This window comes from Rhamphochromis longiceps, linkage group LG12 (genome assembly GCF_057381845.1).
Source record: "Rhamphochromis longiceps isolate RC_006_pf linkage group LG12, R_longiceps_female_GT1.1, whole genome shotgun sequence".
Classification (NCBI taxonomy): Eukaryota; Metazoa; Chordata; class Actinopteri; order Cichliformes; family Cichlidae; genus Rhamphochromis; species Rhamphochromis longiceps.
This window is the reverse complement of record NC_140568.1, coordinates 22,536,824-22,550,553: the sequence shown is the minus strand read 5'-3', so window position 1 is coordinate 22,550,553 and position 13,730 is coordinate 22,536,824. Positions and strand designations below refer to the sequence as shown.

Genomic DNA, 13,730 nt, shown 5'->3' with positions numbered 1-13,730 from the left:
GCTGCTGACAGTGCCTTGTCTTGTGCTGTATCTGTGTAGACTGTACCACTTTAAAACTAAACAGAAGTGGAGGATTCACACAACTAACGAAGCTTTGGAGATGGTTCTAGACATGATTTGTAAAAGTACACTTCCTTGTATTCCTAAATCTCTGCAATGTATCATACTACACATTTGGCAACACCGACACGGAAGGGTAATATGTCAGTTTGTCTTGTACAGTTCTTCAGTGACAGTTGATACGTGCAATATTAAGTAGAATGTTAAGAAATATATAAGAAACAGTACTCAAAAAAAAGAAAAGAAAAAAAGAAGAATTCATGGTGACTGCAGTGCGTTAGACCAAATCTGTCTGTAGAGTCAGACTGAGTTCAGTTGAATTTGAGTGAGTCTGGTCCAGCACAGCTTGTCAAAAGTTTCTGTGGACCATGTCCTTCACAAAAGGCAGCAAAAATGTGGCACATACACAGTCATACATGGCAAGTACACATGGTATGTTGCCTATGCACACGTCTGCTTCTCCTTTTATTCACACACAGAATTTCACAATGTGCAATTTTCAACATGATAGAAAGAAAATTTAAAAAAGAAAAAAGGAGAAAAAAAAAAAAAAAAAAAGAGTACTTCACAGCTGCAGCGTGTGGAGCAGACGGTGTGGGCAAGCCCGATTTATGGGCAGTCAACCATCAAAATGTTGGTACAACACACAACTTCTAGTTGAATTAGAATAAAATGTTGTACCCCTCATTCATCATTCGGCTTCTCCTTAAATCTGGGGCGGTGTTCTCTTCTTCCCTCTCCGCCATTTTCCCCCAGCTCCTTTACAAGTTGACTAGCTCATGTGCAACAAACTGCTTCAGTCTCTCCAGGTACTGTCCATAGAGCTCCACATCGTTGTGGCCGGCCCCTTCTACCCAGAGCGGCTCCACTGGGCGCTGACAGCGTTCATATAGTGCCAGCCCGTGGGAGAAATCAATGACCTCGTCTTCTGTACCGTGGATCACGAGTACTGGTGATGTTACCTTGGAAATCTTGTCGATGCTTTGGAGAGAGAGAGGGGGGGGAGGGAGAGAAGAAACAAGAAAGAAAAAAAAGAGAGGAAACATGTCAGAAATAGGGAAGTAAAAAAAAAAAAAAAAAAAAAAAAAAAAAAAAAAAAAACCCCACACAAGAAAGAAAGGGAAACGGAGGCTTAGTTAATGTTCTTGCTACTAAAAGTATTCTCTAAATGAATGAATTAAAACAATAATTAACTGGGGAAAAAAAAAAAAAAAAAAAAAAAAAAAAAAAAAAAAAAAAAAAAAAAAAAAAAAAAAGGAGCACAGCTAGTTTCCTGATTTTACACCAGGGGGAGCTATTGAATATCTGCTTTTTTAAGGACTCTCCTGGGTGCTTAACTAGGAAGAGAGGTGGGAGGAAGAAAGGGGGGGGCCCATAAAGAGAAAAAACAAAACTTACTTCCTGAATTGCTGTCTTATAAATAAATCCAGTTTTCAACTAAGCTGTGTGCTTTCCTTGGCACATTTATTCATACAGTGCTGCGTTATTAAATGCACGTGAGGCCGCAGCCCTTTAAGTGTATACTGTGTGGCAGATTTAGCCTGACTACCACATATGCCATCTGTCCGTACGGTCCACTCACTTTGGGAAGGCATCAAAGCAGTATGTCTTCTTGGTGTCAGGGAAAGCCACTCTCATGCCAGAGGTGAGCGGGGAGTGGAGGATGACTGCAGCAGTCTCATAGCGAGAAGCCAGGTCTACAGAGGGCACGGTGCCAATGCTCTGACCATACACGATCACATTCTCTGGACGGATACCATACCTACAAGGAGGACAAACAGTACAGGAACATCACCCTCTGCTTATCGTGAATAGGATATTTACACTACTAGTAGCTAGATACATTTTGTGTGCTCATCCAGACACTGGCAAGCATCCAGTTGGGCCTTCAGTTAATTACACAAAGCAGCTTAGCTGGCAAAACAAAAAGAGCAAATGCTTTATTTTGGGATCCACATTTATTTATCAGAAAATGAGGCTTACTCATACACTTATCAGTAAAACCATCATGTCAGGGACTCTGTGATTACAGTGACTCCTAAAACAAGCACACCAAGATGTGATCAAGCTATAGCTGAGTAAGTCTGTCTTTGTGCTGCTTTTCAGGGCAGCTTAAAAAGAGGACCACCCCTAATGTCTCGTGATTCAGAAGGGGGGGGGGGGGGGGGGGTGAGAGCAAAAGAAGCTGAAATAGAGCAAAAGGGACAGATACTGTATTTGGGGTGAGGGAGAAATAAATATAGGTGGGGGGGAGCGGCATTCCACAGCTGATTACAGAGAACGTGACCCACTCTTGCTGACGACCTGAAAACTAGTCTGAAAACACTGCATTGCTGTTGTCTCTGCCGCTGCACTGCTGGATTTTGCACGGTAAAGTCACAACATGACAAATAAAGCTCTACTCTAGTATTAAAATTAGGGACTTCAAATGAACACTAACATTAGAGCCTTAGCTCTGCAGCACTCCTATAATACACTGATGACTACACGAACACCAAAGTCTAGCAGCGCTTTAAAACGCTGTGATGGATTAACATACTTACACCCTTTGCAAGAGAACAACCTGCAATAATGTAGTGTTGCTGCTATTAAAGGTAACAGACTTTAAGTGCAGGGTGATGTATTAAATATGGAAATGTACACACAGGCGCAGCAAAGTCTAGCTTGGACACAGTCACGAGCAGCAATATAGGAACTGTTTATTGGTATCAGCTGGTCTTTACACAGTATAAATAGGGGTGAAAAGGTTGGCACTGCATGGGAAAAGCATTAGCAAAGGCTGATGCTACAGTATTAAAAGCAACTTGACTTTCAGCTGACTGCAATGTACACAATTCGAGGAATGAAAGCCTATCTTGGTTATACAACACAATATAGCTGCTTAGGTAACAGACGAATTGTAAGGACAAGAACAAAATGTCAAGTCTTTGTACAAAACTGTAGAAGAATGACAGCGCCCTTTCTGATGTGGCAGCGCCTTTGCCTGAAACTGAACCATAGTTTGAAAATTGCCAAATTTGACAAATGGATTATTAAACTTAAAAATAAAAAATAAACAACACTCACTATAATCAAACTGCCGTCCCCCTTCCCGTAGCCCTACTGAAGAAAGGCCATTTCTCAGAAGCTAAAAGCTAATATAATGCTAAATATTAACCTAATTGCCTGATTATGAGAATTTTTGGCAACAACTTCTGTTATTTATGGCATGTTACTTTAGCTTCAAATAAAATAAATAAATAAACAAAAAAAAAAGGAAGAAACTGTAAGGAAGGTAAAAATTAAATAAATAAAATTAGAAAAATCTGAAAACCCATCATTCAGCTGGACTGCTGAGAAACCTCCAAGGGCAATGGCCATTTAATTTGGGCTTCTGATGTAGCCAGCAAATAACTGGGCCATGACTTCTTGTTCCATCCTTCAGTCACTGTCTGTAAATGGGATGGCCATGGTTTCAAGACTGAATTACAGCAAATGCAATTTGTCTTTTACTCTTGACACCAACTGTGTACCTGCTTACACTCAAAAATTATTAGTCACTAGAACTCCGACAACAAAAATAAATCAGACAGCAAACAAGAATCATTTCCACATATAAAATGTAGTAGTAGTAGTAGTAGTATCACCTCCTCTCTATAGGCATCTGGGAACTGAGGAGAACAGTTGCTTTGGTTTAAAGAGCAAAATGTATATACAAATCTGTGTACACTGTTCAGCATTAATGGTGCACTCACAGATGTGAAAGCTACCCTTGCTATGTATCCTAATACCGGCATACAGGCTTATGAACCCAATGATCCTATAACAGCTATCAATGGGCCAAAGAGCAGGGAACACCCTGGAAGAACCTACCGCAGAGCCAACACAGACAGAGATAGTATTCATGCTCACAATTACTCAAATGGTAACATTTATAATTACCAGTTATCCCAGCATATACCTCTTTGGACTTTGGAAGAAAGCCAGTGTACCTCGGGAGGGCCCATGCAAACAGGGTTAGCACATGCAAACTCTGCACAAAAAGCCCTCAAACCAGGAAGCAGGAACGTCTTGCTGTGGAGCAACAATGTTAAACACTGGCCGGGATAAGGAACCTTTAAGATGATAACTACACATTGACTGTTTCCTAGTCTTTTTATTTAGTTGCTTAAGTCCCAGCCAACACCACACTCCACTGCCTTTCGGCTTGCTCCATGGTTCCGAGTTGCACCAATCCCTCAAACCTTCAATTTAGTCCCTTGACACAAATCCATTCTATTATGCATCACGTCCTCCCTCATTCCCCCATTGTGTGTCTCACTCCCTCTTGACCACCCACCTCTTGCGCATTGAAGACCAAAAATATCCTCCTTCCACAGCCGTCACCATCACAAACATATGCTCAGGAAGTCCTGCGCATATGTACAGCAATTTATAAAAAAAAAAAACAAAAAACAAACCACAGATTAGAGTACCATCTGCACTACAGCAGGGGAATTCTTCACTGAAATGCTCAATGATCCATTATTACACTTTGTGTACAAGTACATAGGGGTGATGTGGACTGAAGTCAGTGAAAGTGAATTACCGTATTTCCCGGACTACAAAGCGCACCTGAATATTAGCCGCACAAGCTAAAATCAGGGGAAAATCCTGTTTTGTACATACATTAGCCGCACCTGACTAAAGGCCGCAGGTGTTTCAATGTTGACTCATCATATGTAAGAGAATATGCACAAAGGGAATTGTCAGGAAAGAGATGGCTGTTTGGAGACACACCCCTTTTATTAATATTTTGAAAAACAAGTTATGGGTACATATTTGCACATGTAGTACATAACAGTAACCTACAGCACACCAGAACAATAGATTCAGACTACCTTTTAGGCTCAGGTGCAGTGACACAGCTTTAACAAGAAGAAAAGTCAGTCATTCACCATCTTTCTCTTCTTCCTGCCCACTAAAACCACCAAAGTCCTCTTCTCCAGTGTCGGATACAAACAGGCTCAGGATGGCTTCGTCATCCACTCTCCGCTTCTCTCCTTCGTTGTCACTTTCAAAACCAAAGAAATCCTCGTTGTCAGAGTCGAACACCCTCAGAAGGGCCGTGGCGGTGTCCTCCTCTCCATCATGCAGCAGTCCAGCCCTTAGAAATCCGTTGGTGATCGTGGATGTTTTCACACTTTTCCACGCTGTCAGAATCCACCGGTGGAGTTGGGCATAACTTGCTTTTCGCAAGTTTATCGCCGCTCATCATCCACGCCTCCCGCTGAACGCGTAGCGCTACTTTGAAGTTTGTTTTTCGCGCTACTTCGTACGGCACTACGTTGCCTGGCGGACGGACACGTGACCAACATACCACTCTTGAACCCCGATCCTTCCGCCAGGCAACGTAGTGCCGTACAACAGCAGAACAAACAAAACAAATCCTCTTACGATATGACAACAATCATGGACAATCCATAGAAAAGCCGCACCTGACTAAAAGCCGCAGGGTTCAAAGCTGGTGCAAAAAGTAGCGGCTTATAGCCCGACAATTACGGTAAATCTATTAGTATGTGAGGACATTAAGAAGAGTTTGTTTCTGTGCTGAAGAGAACAGTCAGGTGAGAAATCAAACTCCACCCAGATTACTTCATAGATAAAGCCGGCTTGTCTCCAGGCAACTAGTGGTATTTAAAGGTAAGAAAAGCAAACAAAGAGCATCGAGCTGCCTTCCTCGTGTCTTGATGCATGCTGATGTTTGGGAATTTCTCCCCTCCATTCATTTCCAAGAAGATGGATAGTGCTTGCGACCTGGATCAATAAGATTATTGATGAGGAAGTGAGTTTCCTGTTTGTTTTTATTGGCCACAGTGTGGAAACACCTTAGTCTGAAAGCTCAGGCATTGGTTGCTAGGCTACCACTCAATATTAGTCTAGTAGGATTGACTGCTGGCATGCCTTCACCTCCAAGGCAAAAGAAAACAATACAGTGCCACTTCATGTTTAAACACACAAATACAGCAAGGAATTGGACCAGAGGCCTTCATCAACTACTCGCCCTCTTCCGGCACTTGATTTCACAACATATAGTTTCATCGCTTCTAAAATAATCTTTTTCATTCATCCATTAAGCACACTCCTAGTGTGATACTGGAGGATGTACGTGTAGAACCCTGCTGACTCACATTATCTCACCCACTCCCAGCTCAGGTGAAAGGCGTGCCGTATCCAGTGAGGCATGGGAGTGTTTTGGTGGCAAAGGCTGTGTAGTTGTGCTTACACAGTCAGCAAAATGACAGGTGGCTGGCCTCTGTCAGTACAGAGTAACACAGTAAAGTGAAACCCACACGAGTAAGTGAATACTCAAGAGGAGGTGAATTTGCACATTGCTGAATCATACAGTGAAAAAACATTGAAGGATGCAGAAAAACAAGAAAAGGAGAAAGTGTCAGGTTACAGTGTTCAAAATTCAGTCAGAAAAGAAACGCAGACCGCTAGAGTTGAGAGCTCATTTCTTCTTAAAAGCTGGAAGCCTGATCTAACATGAGATACAAGCACGAGGTATGTAGGCAACCGACTAATGTGAAGCCATGCAGAGAGGCCTTTTGATGTGATAATGCCATCTAGTCGATTCATGTTCAGCGAGGTCAAAAGGCTGAATTGTACTCTCCATCACATACTCAGTCAATTATAAATCTGGCACAGCCCTCAAGATCAGGCAGAGACAGCTGAGAGAAAGACCAATATACTAGAAACCTTATTTAAACCAATCTAAAGATTCTGCATGCAAAGACTAAAATATTGATAAAACTGTAAAAGACTCCCTACAGACTTAACAAAATTAAGTCTGTAGGGAGTGTTAAACTACCAAAATATAATTCAGTGATAACCAAGCAAGTAATCCTAAGTGTTGATTAAAAAATAAAATCATAAAAGTCAGTCATTTTATCTTTCTGTAAAAAAAAAAAAAAAAAAAAGCCCAACGCAGCATTAATATGAAGTCGAGTTACTTAGAATTGAATCTGATGTACTGCAGCACTGGCCTAAAAGCAGAACTGAGTCCTGAACTGATATGGTACAAGCTAGCAAAAGGGTTTTGTTGACATTAGCCAAATACTACCATCCAGAACAAAGGAAGAGTGTTGATGTTAGATTTCTGATAGTGGGAATATTTACATAATGTGTATATAAAACGTAACAGGAAAATGAGCAGAGCTAAGGAGAGAATGACACAGTCAAGGCTATAAACCAAGAGATCCAGGGAACCACAAATTTCAAATGGACGCACATCATTTGCTTTAGCAAAAAAAGAAAAAAAAAAAAAAAAAAAAAGCCTTGTGTGTGTAATGTTGTAAATTTTAAGACTGATTTGTAAACACAGAATGTGATGCAATCAGCTAGACAGCACAGTAAGTGGTCAGGTTTGCTCCAAATCTGATTTCAGTCAGGAGTGGGGTTGTAACCAGCTGGGGAAAAAAAAAAAAATTAATAAAATCAAATCATTAGCATTTCATCACAATGTTTGTTTGAGGGGGGGGGGGGGGGGGGTTTGTTTTGTTTTACATCCGGGTTTCATTTACTCAAGCAAAAATAAGACATTTGTTTTTAAAAAAAAAAAAAAAAAAAAAAAAAAAACCACAACACACACACACACACACACACACACACACACACACACACACACACACACACACAACCAAAAAAAAAAAAAAACAAACCAAAAAAAAAAAAACAACCCTCTTAAAATAAAAAACATTGATTTCTGTGAAATAATGTTAGGTTGCTTTTAATGTACGCAGGAGATGTGTGCTTTAGCGTATGGTCACCCCCCAAAGGCATGTGCAAAGCAAGGAAAAACCCTGGTATGACCACATTCCTACTACCACAAGGTGAAACGTCATCCAACTCCAACTCTTCCTGCTAACCAAGAAAACTTGAGAGACCTACATGTAGGTGCAGTGATGTTAGAGTAACAATGGAAAGAATGAAAGCTTAATCAGAAGCGTTGCTTCATGTGACGTGGGACACACCATGTCGACAAGTCAGCCAACTTTGCCCAACTAATGAGAACTGAGATCAGATATTGAGGTAATGCACTTTGACACTAGGTACATCTGATGTTATTATCAAGATACAGATTAAATGCTACCTGCTCCAGTGAACCCATGTGACAAGGAAGCAGCTGAAAGTAGCTATACACACACAGACACAAATACAACTAGTGTCTACACTGGCCTTTAGACTGAAGAGAAAAAAAAAAACAAAAAAAAAAAACAACACAACTTAATGTCCTGCATCTGTTTTGCCTTGTACGCAGAGAGTGGATTTTCTAAGAATCACATTGAAAAGCTAAATTCTAAAGCTCTAAAATACCTTGATGTCTCATGACCTTTTCTTAAATGCTGACCATTCGGGTACAGAAAGCTTTCTCAGACACTCAGCACCTGCCCATTACTAGGACAGACAGATTACAAATGTGTGCATCTGTAATAAAACACTGATATGAAGCACAGGACTGAAAAACCAAAACAAAACAAAAAAAACAAGTCATCTAACCTTGTTCAACTCGTCTTTGTTGCAAGACCCATGGGTCACGTAGTTTAATTCTGCTGTGGGACTGCTAACCATGTGACTACAAAGCACGAGATATGCAGTCAAGCCCCAAGGTTAGGCCTTCAGGAAAAGAAAAAACAAATTCTTGTTCCTAAAAGGCTCATCTTATCTCAAAGACATTTCTTCCAAATAAACCTACAAAACCATGAGAACCTGTATTTGATGCCCTGCTTCAGTGATCGTACCTGATGGTAGCAAGCAGTGTAAAAAAGTTAAAGTGGCCTGAAGGTGTTAAATATGGAGCCGAGTGAGTAGTGTTAGCTTTTAAGTCAATCAGCTAATGACAACATGTTGCCTTTGCATATTATAGCTACAGTCCAAGCAGTTTTACCAGTGTAAACTAGATTGTTATTTTGACTTGGAGAAGTCGTTAGTGATGTTTAAAAGAAGAAAAGGGAGAAAAAAAAAAAAAGCGGGGACAAGCAATCAGGTCATTCCAGGAGTGTGGTTTCGAACGGGTGATGAGAAAAGAAAACAATCAAGCCTATACCTACAGACACGTGACTTTTAACCACCAGAAAAGCAGGTTCTTTTTCATCTTTACAGCAGTGGCTTGCTTCTTAAATGCAAAAGCCTTACCGTCAATTTTCTAGTTAAACTCTGTAGCTTCCTTATATAAGAGGTCCTTATTTACAGAAGCCCATTCATTAGATTCTGTGAAAGTGCTTGGGGAGGTTCACATCAAAAGTCAGCAGCTAATAAACTGTAAGATTTGTTGTCAGTGGCTCTTAGCAGTGTTATCAGCACTTTAAAGCTCTGCAGTGCCAAAACCTTCATTTAGTACAGAAAGAACATACTCCCACACTAGCAATAACACAGGAGGAACACTCCACACTTAAAGAACAGCTTTTTTTTTTTCCCCCCCAAAGGCTGATCTCGATCATTTTGTCTCCTCTCTTCCAGCATTTTTAACACTTCTGAAGTCTCCCCATCTGCTCTCTTAGTAATTTGTCTTCCAGCAGGAAACATACAGACAAGCAGTCTTACTGGATGAAATTTTATCTTTCCCTTCTCCCAAAACAAGAACTCACAGATATAATGGACATAGTACTCACACACACACACACACACACACCCTCCACATCCTGTTTCATCGCAGCAGGTTGATGTTTGCTTTCTTGCTTCTACCCTGCATGTATAGGTAGAGCTTCAACTAAAAATTATTTTCATTTTTAATTCATCCCCCCCTAAATACGTTCCAGCTAGCTGTTGTGTAAAATATCAGGAACACAGTGAAATAGGTCTACCACAGATTCCCCAGATCAAAGATCTACCTTCATCCACTTCCCCCAAAATATCTTAGGAGCGGGAACTAACAAGTATTTTGGGCTTTGATTCAATAATCTGAAAAGCGACTGATGAATTCTGTTTACGTTTCAGTTCTACTTATGTTTTGTTTGTGGGTTTTCAGTACAGGCACTCTACTGGCAAACCTACAGACTTTAAGCACAATGTGGTGACACAAAGGACAAAAGAAGGAGATGACGAGATGGTTGGAGACAATAAGCAGACGTCCTTAAACACAAATGGAAGGAAGTGAAGGCCACAGCGTTAGACAAACTGATAAGCACTGCTTACATGTAAGACGACCTTATCTGGGGGAAGGAACTGAAGCTGAACAAGAGTTCACACCTGCAGTAACAAACTATTCATGAGCATGAGGACCAGATACAAGTGATGCAGAGAACGAGTTCTTTATACAGAGTCTTTCATAAACCAATTACTAAGAAGTTTGATTCTTTAAAAATAACTATCGAAGTGTAATAGAACAAGACTTCAACTGCAAACTGAATTCCTGCTGGGTTGTGTGCACTTTGAAACCACAATAAGATAACAGAAAGTCCTGAACAAGTAGGTTATCATCAACTGGGAAAACATAAATACCAGTTTCCAATCAGCCAATAATTAGTCACCTGTACAAACATGTAGCAGAGCAACCGCTCACACCTACATATTATTGGAGGAGGGGGCGCAGCGTAATCACAGAACCCACGTTTCTTCGCCTACAAGAACATCATGTCATCCCCACTAAGCCATTCCTCATCATCTTCCCTCATGATTTTGTGAAGTTCTGTTAAGTAGTCATCCCTCCGCCCCCAGCACCTTCAGAAGTTCACATCTTCTCATTTTTGCCCTTTTCCATCTAAATCATCATTTCCTTCACTAATCCTCATCATTTAACACTTTCTAAAATGCCCCCATATTTCTACAGCATGCCAGAAACACAGGTTGACACTGTTGTTATTCATAATATTCCTGTTAGCAATACAAAGCTGCCAACCAAGACATAAAACAGGGACCTGCTATTAATATGACTAATAAGGCTTTAAATATTACCACCACACACACTGTAGGGGATTTTTTTTTTTTTTTTATAACCATATTCCTTACAGTTTTTTGTGTTATGTCACTTCACTTTCCCCTTCAGATACTCTAATTTAAAAAAAAAAAATAAAAATCCAATCATTTCAAGTACTGTGGGAACTTTACTTTTCCCTAAAGTTCATCGGGTTTAACTCCTTGTTTGTCATGAGTCATCTAAACGGCCATTTAGGTTCATTTCTCCATGCTATCACATCCTAATAAACAGGTTTTGAGTGACTGCAGGAGTCTTGTGCATTCACAAATAAGTCTTACAGGATTCTGCATACTGCTCAGTTGTTTTAATATCACGTCATTTTATATTACTTATCCATCCATTATAACGCTTCATTACCGTGATCGGAGCGCCTGCCAGGCAGCATCTACATCAGCGTACAGGTTCTTCTCCGAAGGCTTCCCAGAGCTGGCCCCATAACCAGAGTAGTCGTAGGAAAAAACGTTGCAGTTGATCCGTGAACCGAGGCCAATGTAGAAGCTGCTCATCTGGCCCAAGTCCACTGCATTACCGTGGGAGAACAACAGAGTATACCGGGCGCTGGGTGAGCAGCGGACAAACATGCAGGCAATGCGGCTCCCTCTTGAGGTGCGTGTCATGAAACACTCGATGGCCTCCTTCTCACGGGCCGAGTACTGCCAGTCAGCACGCTCGGAGAGGTGCAGCGTCCATCGGCTGCCACTGTCATCACACATGAGGCTGTAGGTCGGCTCAGGGGGTAGAAAGGCCAGCTTTGAGGCGATCTTGCTGGGGCACGGTGGACAGCAGAACAGGCAACATAGCTCACTGAGCGATAAGTGGTTCATCCTCAAAGTGCTGCAACAGAGAGAACCAAAAGGATTAAAATAGAAATATCCCATAGTGAGGAAGAAAACACACCGATATGCCAATGCATCCCACAAGAAAGATGCTACAAAAGCAAATCTCTGCCAGAGTTTCGAAATTAGGTTTTTCTACATATACAACTATATCTGTTAAGCAAAGCAGGGGATTTCTTGGACGAGGGGCTTGAGCCAGGCTGCTGTCATTTTTAAAATTTTATTTTTTATTATTACACTAAACAATCTCTCTCTCTCTCTCTCTCTAAAATGCAGAGCTCTCTCGAGACAGGATTTTAAAGGGAGATGACCCTAGCCGAGTGATTTCTCTCTCCACAGTCACTCAGAGAATTAACTTGAAAGGCTTTTTTGTCTCTCCCTGCACCTGGACCCCTACCTTAGGTTACCTCTTAAGATATTCTAGCTACTATGAAACTGCAGCAGTGATGTCAGCACAGCTCCTTTTTGGTAAAACATATGGCAGCTGGAGGCAAATCTCCAAGTTATCTTAGCCAGTCATGCTGCTTTGTAATGTGACTCTTTAACCAAGCAGGGGGAAAAAAATGCTCACTAATATCAGATTATGACAATGTGTTATATGGATTACCTTTCCTCTTTCCTTTGGCGATAGCTCCTCTGACCAGCCACAGCACTTAGCAGCTTCATAGATGGACATTTCTGTCTGATATATTCATAAATCTTGCAACTGATTTGCTTAGATCAGTCTAAAGAAACGACGCTAAACAGCTGCTGGAAATTACTTGATTAATCTTACTCACACGCTGCTGATTTTTAACTCAGCTGAACTGTCTGTATGATACGTGGGTAAATAAACGGCTGTGTCAGGGATGACTGAGGATGGGGACGACAATGGAGCCTATTTGCTTCCTACATTCTTACCACAAAGTCCATTCCAAGCAGAGGCTAAACGGAGCCCCGCGGCGATTTACTGTAAAATGGTGGTGGATGTAGCAATGTGTTCACAGAGATTACAGTTACACCAGGCTATTTGTGAGGGTTTCGTTTCTAGCAGCTACAATTAGCTGCAAAGTATGGTGTACCAAGTGTACATATATTCCAAAGAAAGCTTACCTGGACGGCGGCTGGGGGTTTGTTTTGGTTTTCTTTCTGTGTTTAAAGGTGATAGTACTAGGTAGACGTCACCGCAGTCTTGAGATATCTTCGCACCAAGCCAACTAACTTATCTTCTCGACACCTAGAGCTTGTCGAGGTTATCCTTGGCCAGATTATCCTCGGTTAGCGATGTCAGTTTGAGTGTGTATTATCCTTCTTTAATTAGTATTAGCTGGCAGCTTCGTTCTCCGGACCACACAGTCTTCTGAACTGTCGTTTCCTTTATTTTCCCTCCTTTCGGTTTTCTCAACATACGGTCCTGGACGATAACGACATCGACTCATTCGAAACGTTCAAGTTTCTAAAGCACAGCAGTGAAGCTGATAGGAAAGATAACAGTTTAAAATTCACTCAAATCTAGCAGACGTGTCCGTGCAGCTTACCAAACAATTCACAGCAGTATCACCTGCCACCGAAACATCACTGCTTTCGTTGTGAATATCGCCCAGCCCTGCTTGTTATCTTGGCTTGAGGAAAAAGAGGCGTTCATTGACAGCTCTGTGGACCAATGGGAAAAGAGGTCGACAAAACGACTCCCCCAATGACTTTGATGTTTATGGGCGGTCCTTCTAGACGCCGCAGTCTGAGGATTTAAGTTTTTTAGGATTGACAACCAATCAGAAATTACTATTGGAAGGCATCGTCCAATCAGCGTCCACAAAGGTGTTACTAGTTCTAGTCGGTGATGTCATTGACAAGCTATAATTTATTAAGTGTGTTTGTAAATGTAAAAAGAAATTCTGACTTTAAAAAAAATAAATACA

The 13,730-nt window shown here is 41.2% G+C and overlaps 1 protein-coding gene across 1 annotated transcript in view; it reads right to left on the bottom strand.

The window, feature by feature from the left end:
• The window catches only part of abhd17b (abhydrolase domain containing 17B, depalmitoylase), a 14,756-nt gene extending 1,335 nt beyond the window's left edge, over positions 1-13,421 (bottom strand). The window contains exons 1-4 of the mRNA XM_085425207.1: positions 12,925-13,421; positions 11,354-11,830; positions 1,643-1,822; positions 1-1,041 (exon numbers count right to left, since the gene is read on the bottom strand). The exon at positions 1-1,041 is cut by the window's left edge and continues 1,335 nt beyond it. Coding sequence (XP_085281333.1) covers positions 822-1,041; positions 1,643-1,822; positions 11,354-11,820 — 867 coding nt within the window. The 5' untranslated portion in view covers positions 11,821-11,830; positions 12,925-13,421 and the 3' untranslated portion in view covers positions 1-821. The remainder of the gene's footprint in view (positions 1,042-1,642; positions 1,823-11,353; positions 11,831-12,924) is intronic.
• Positions 13,422-13,730: the final 309 nt, after the last annotated feature.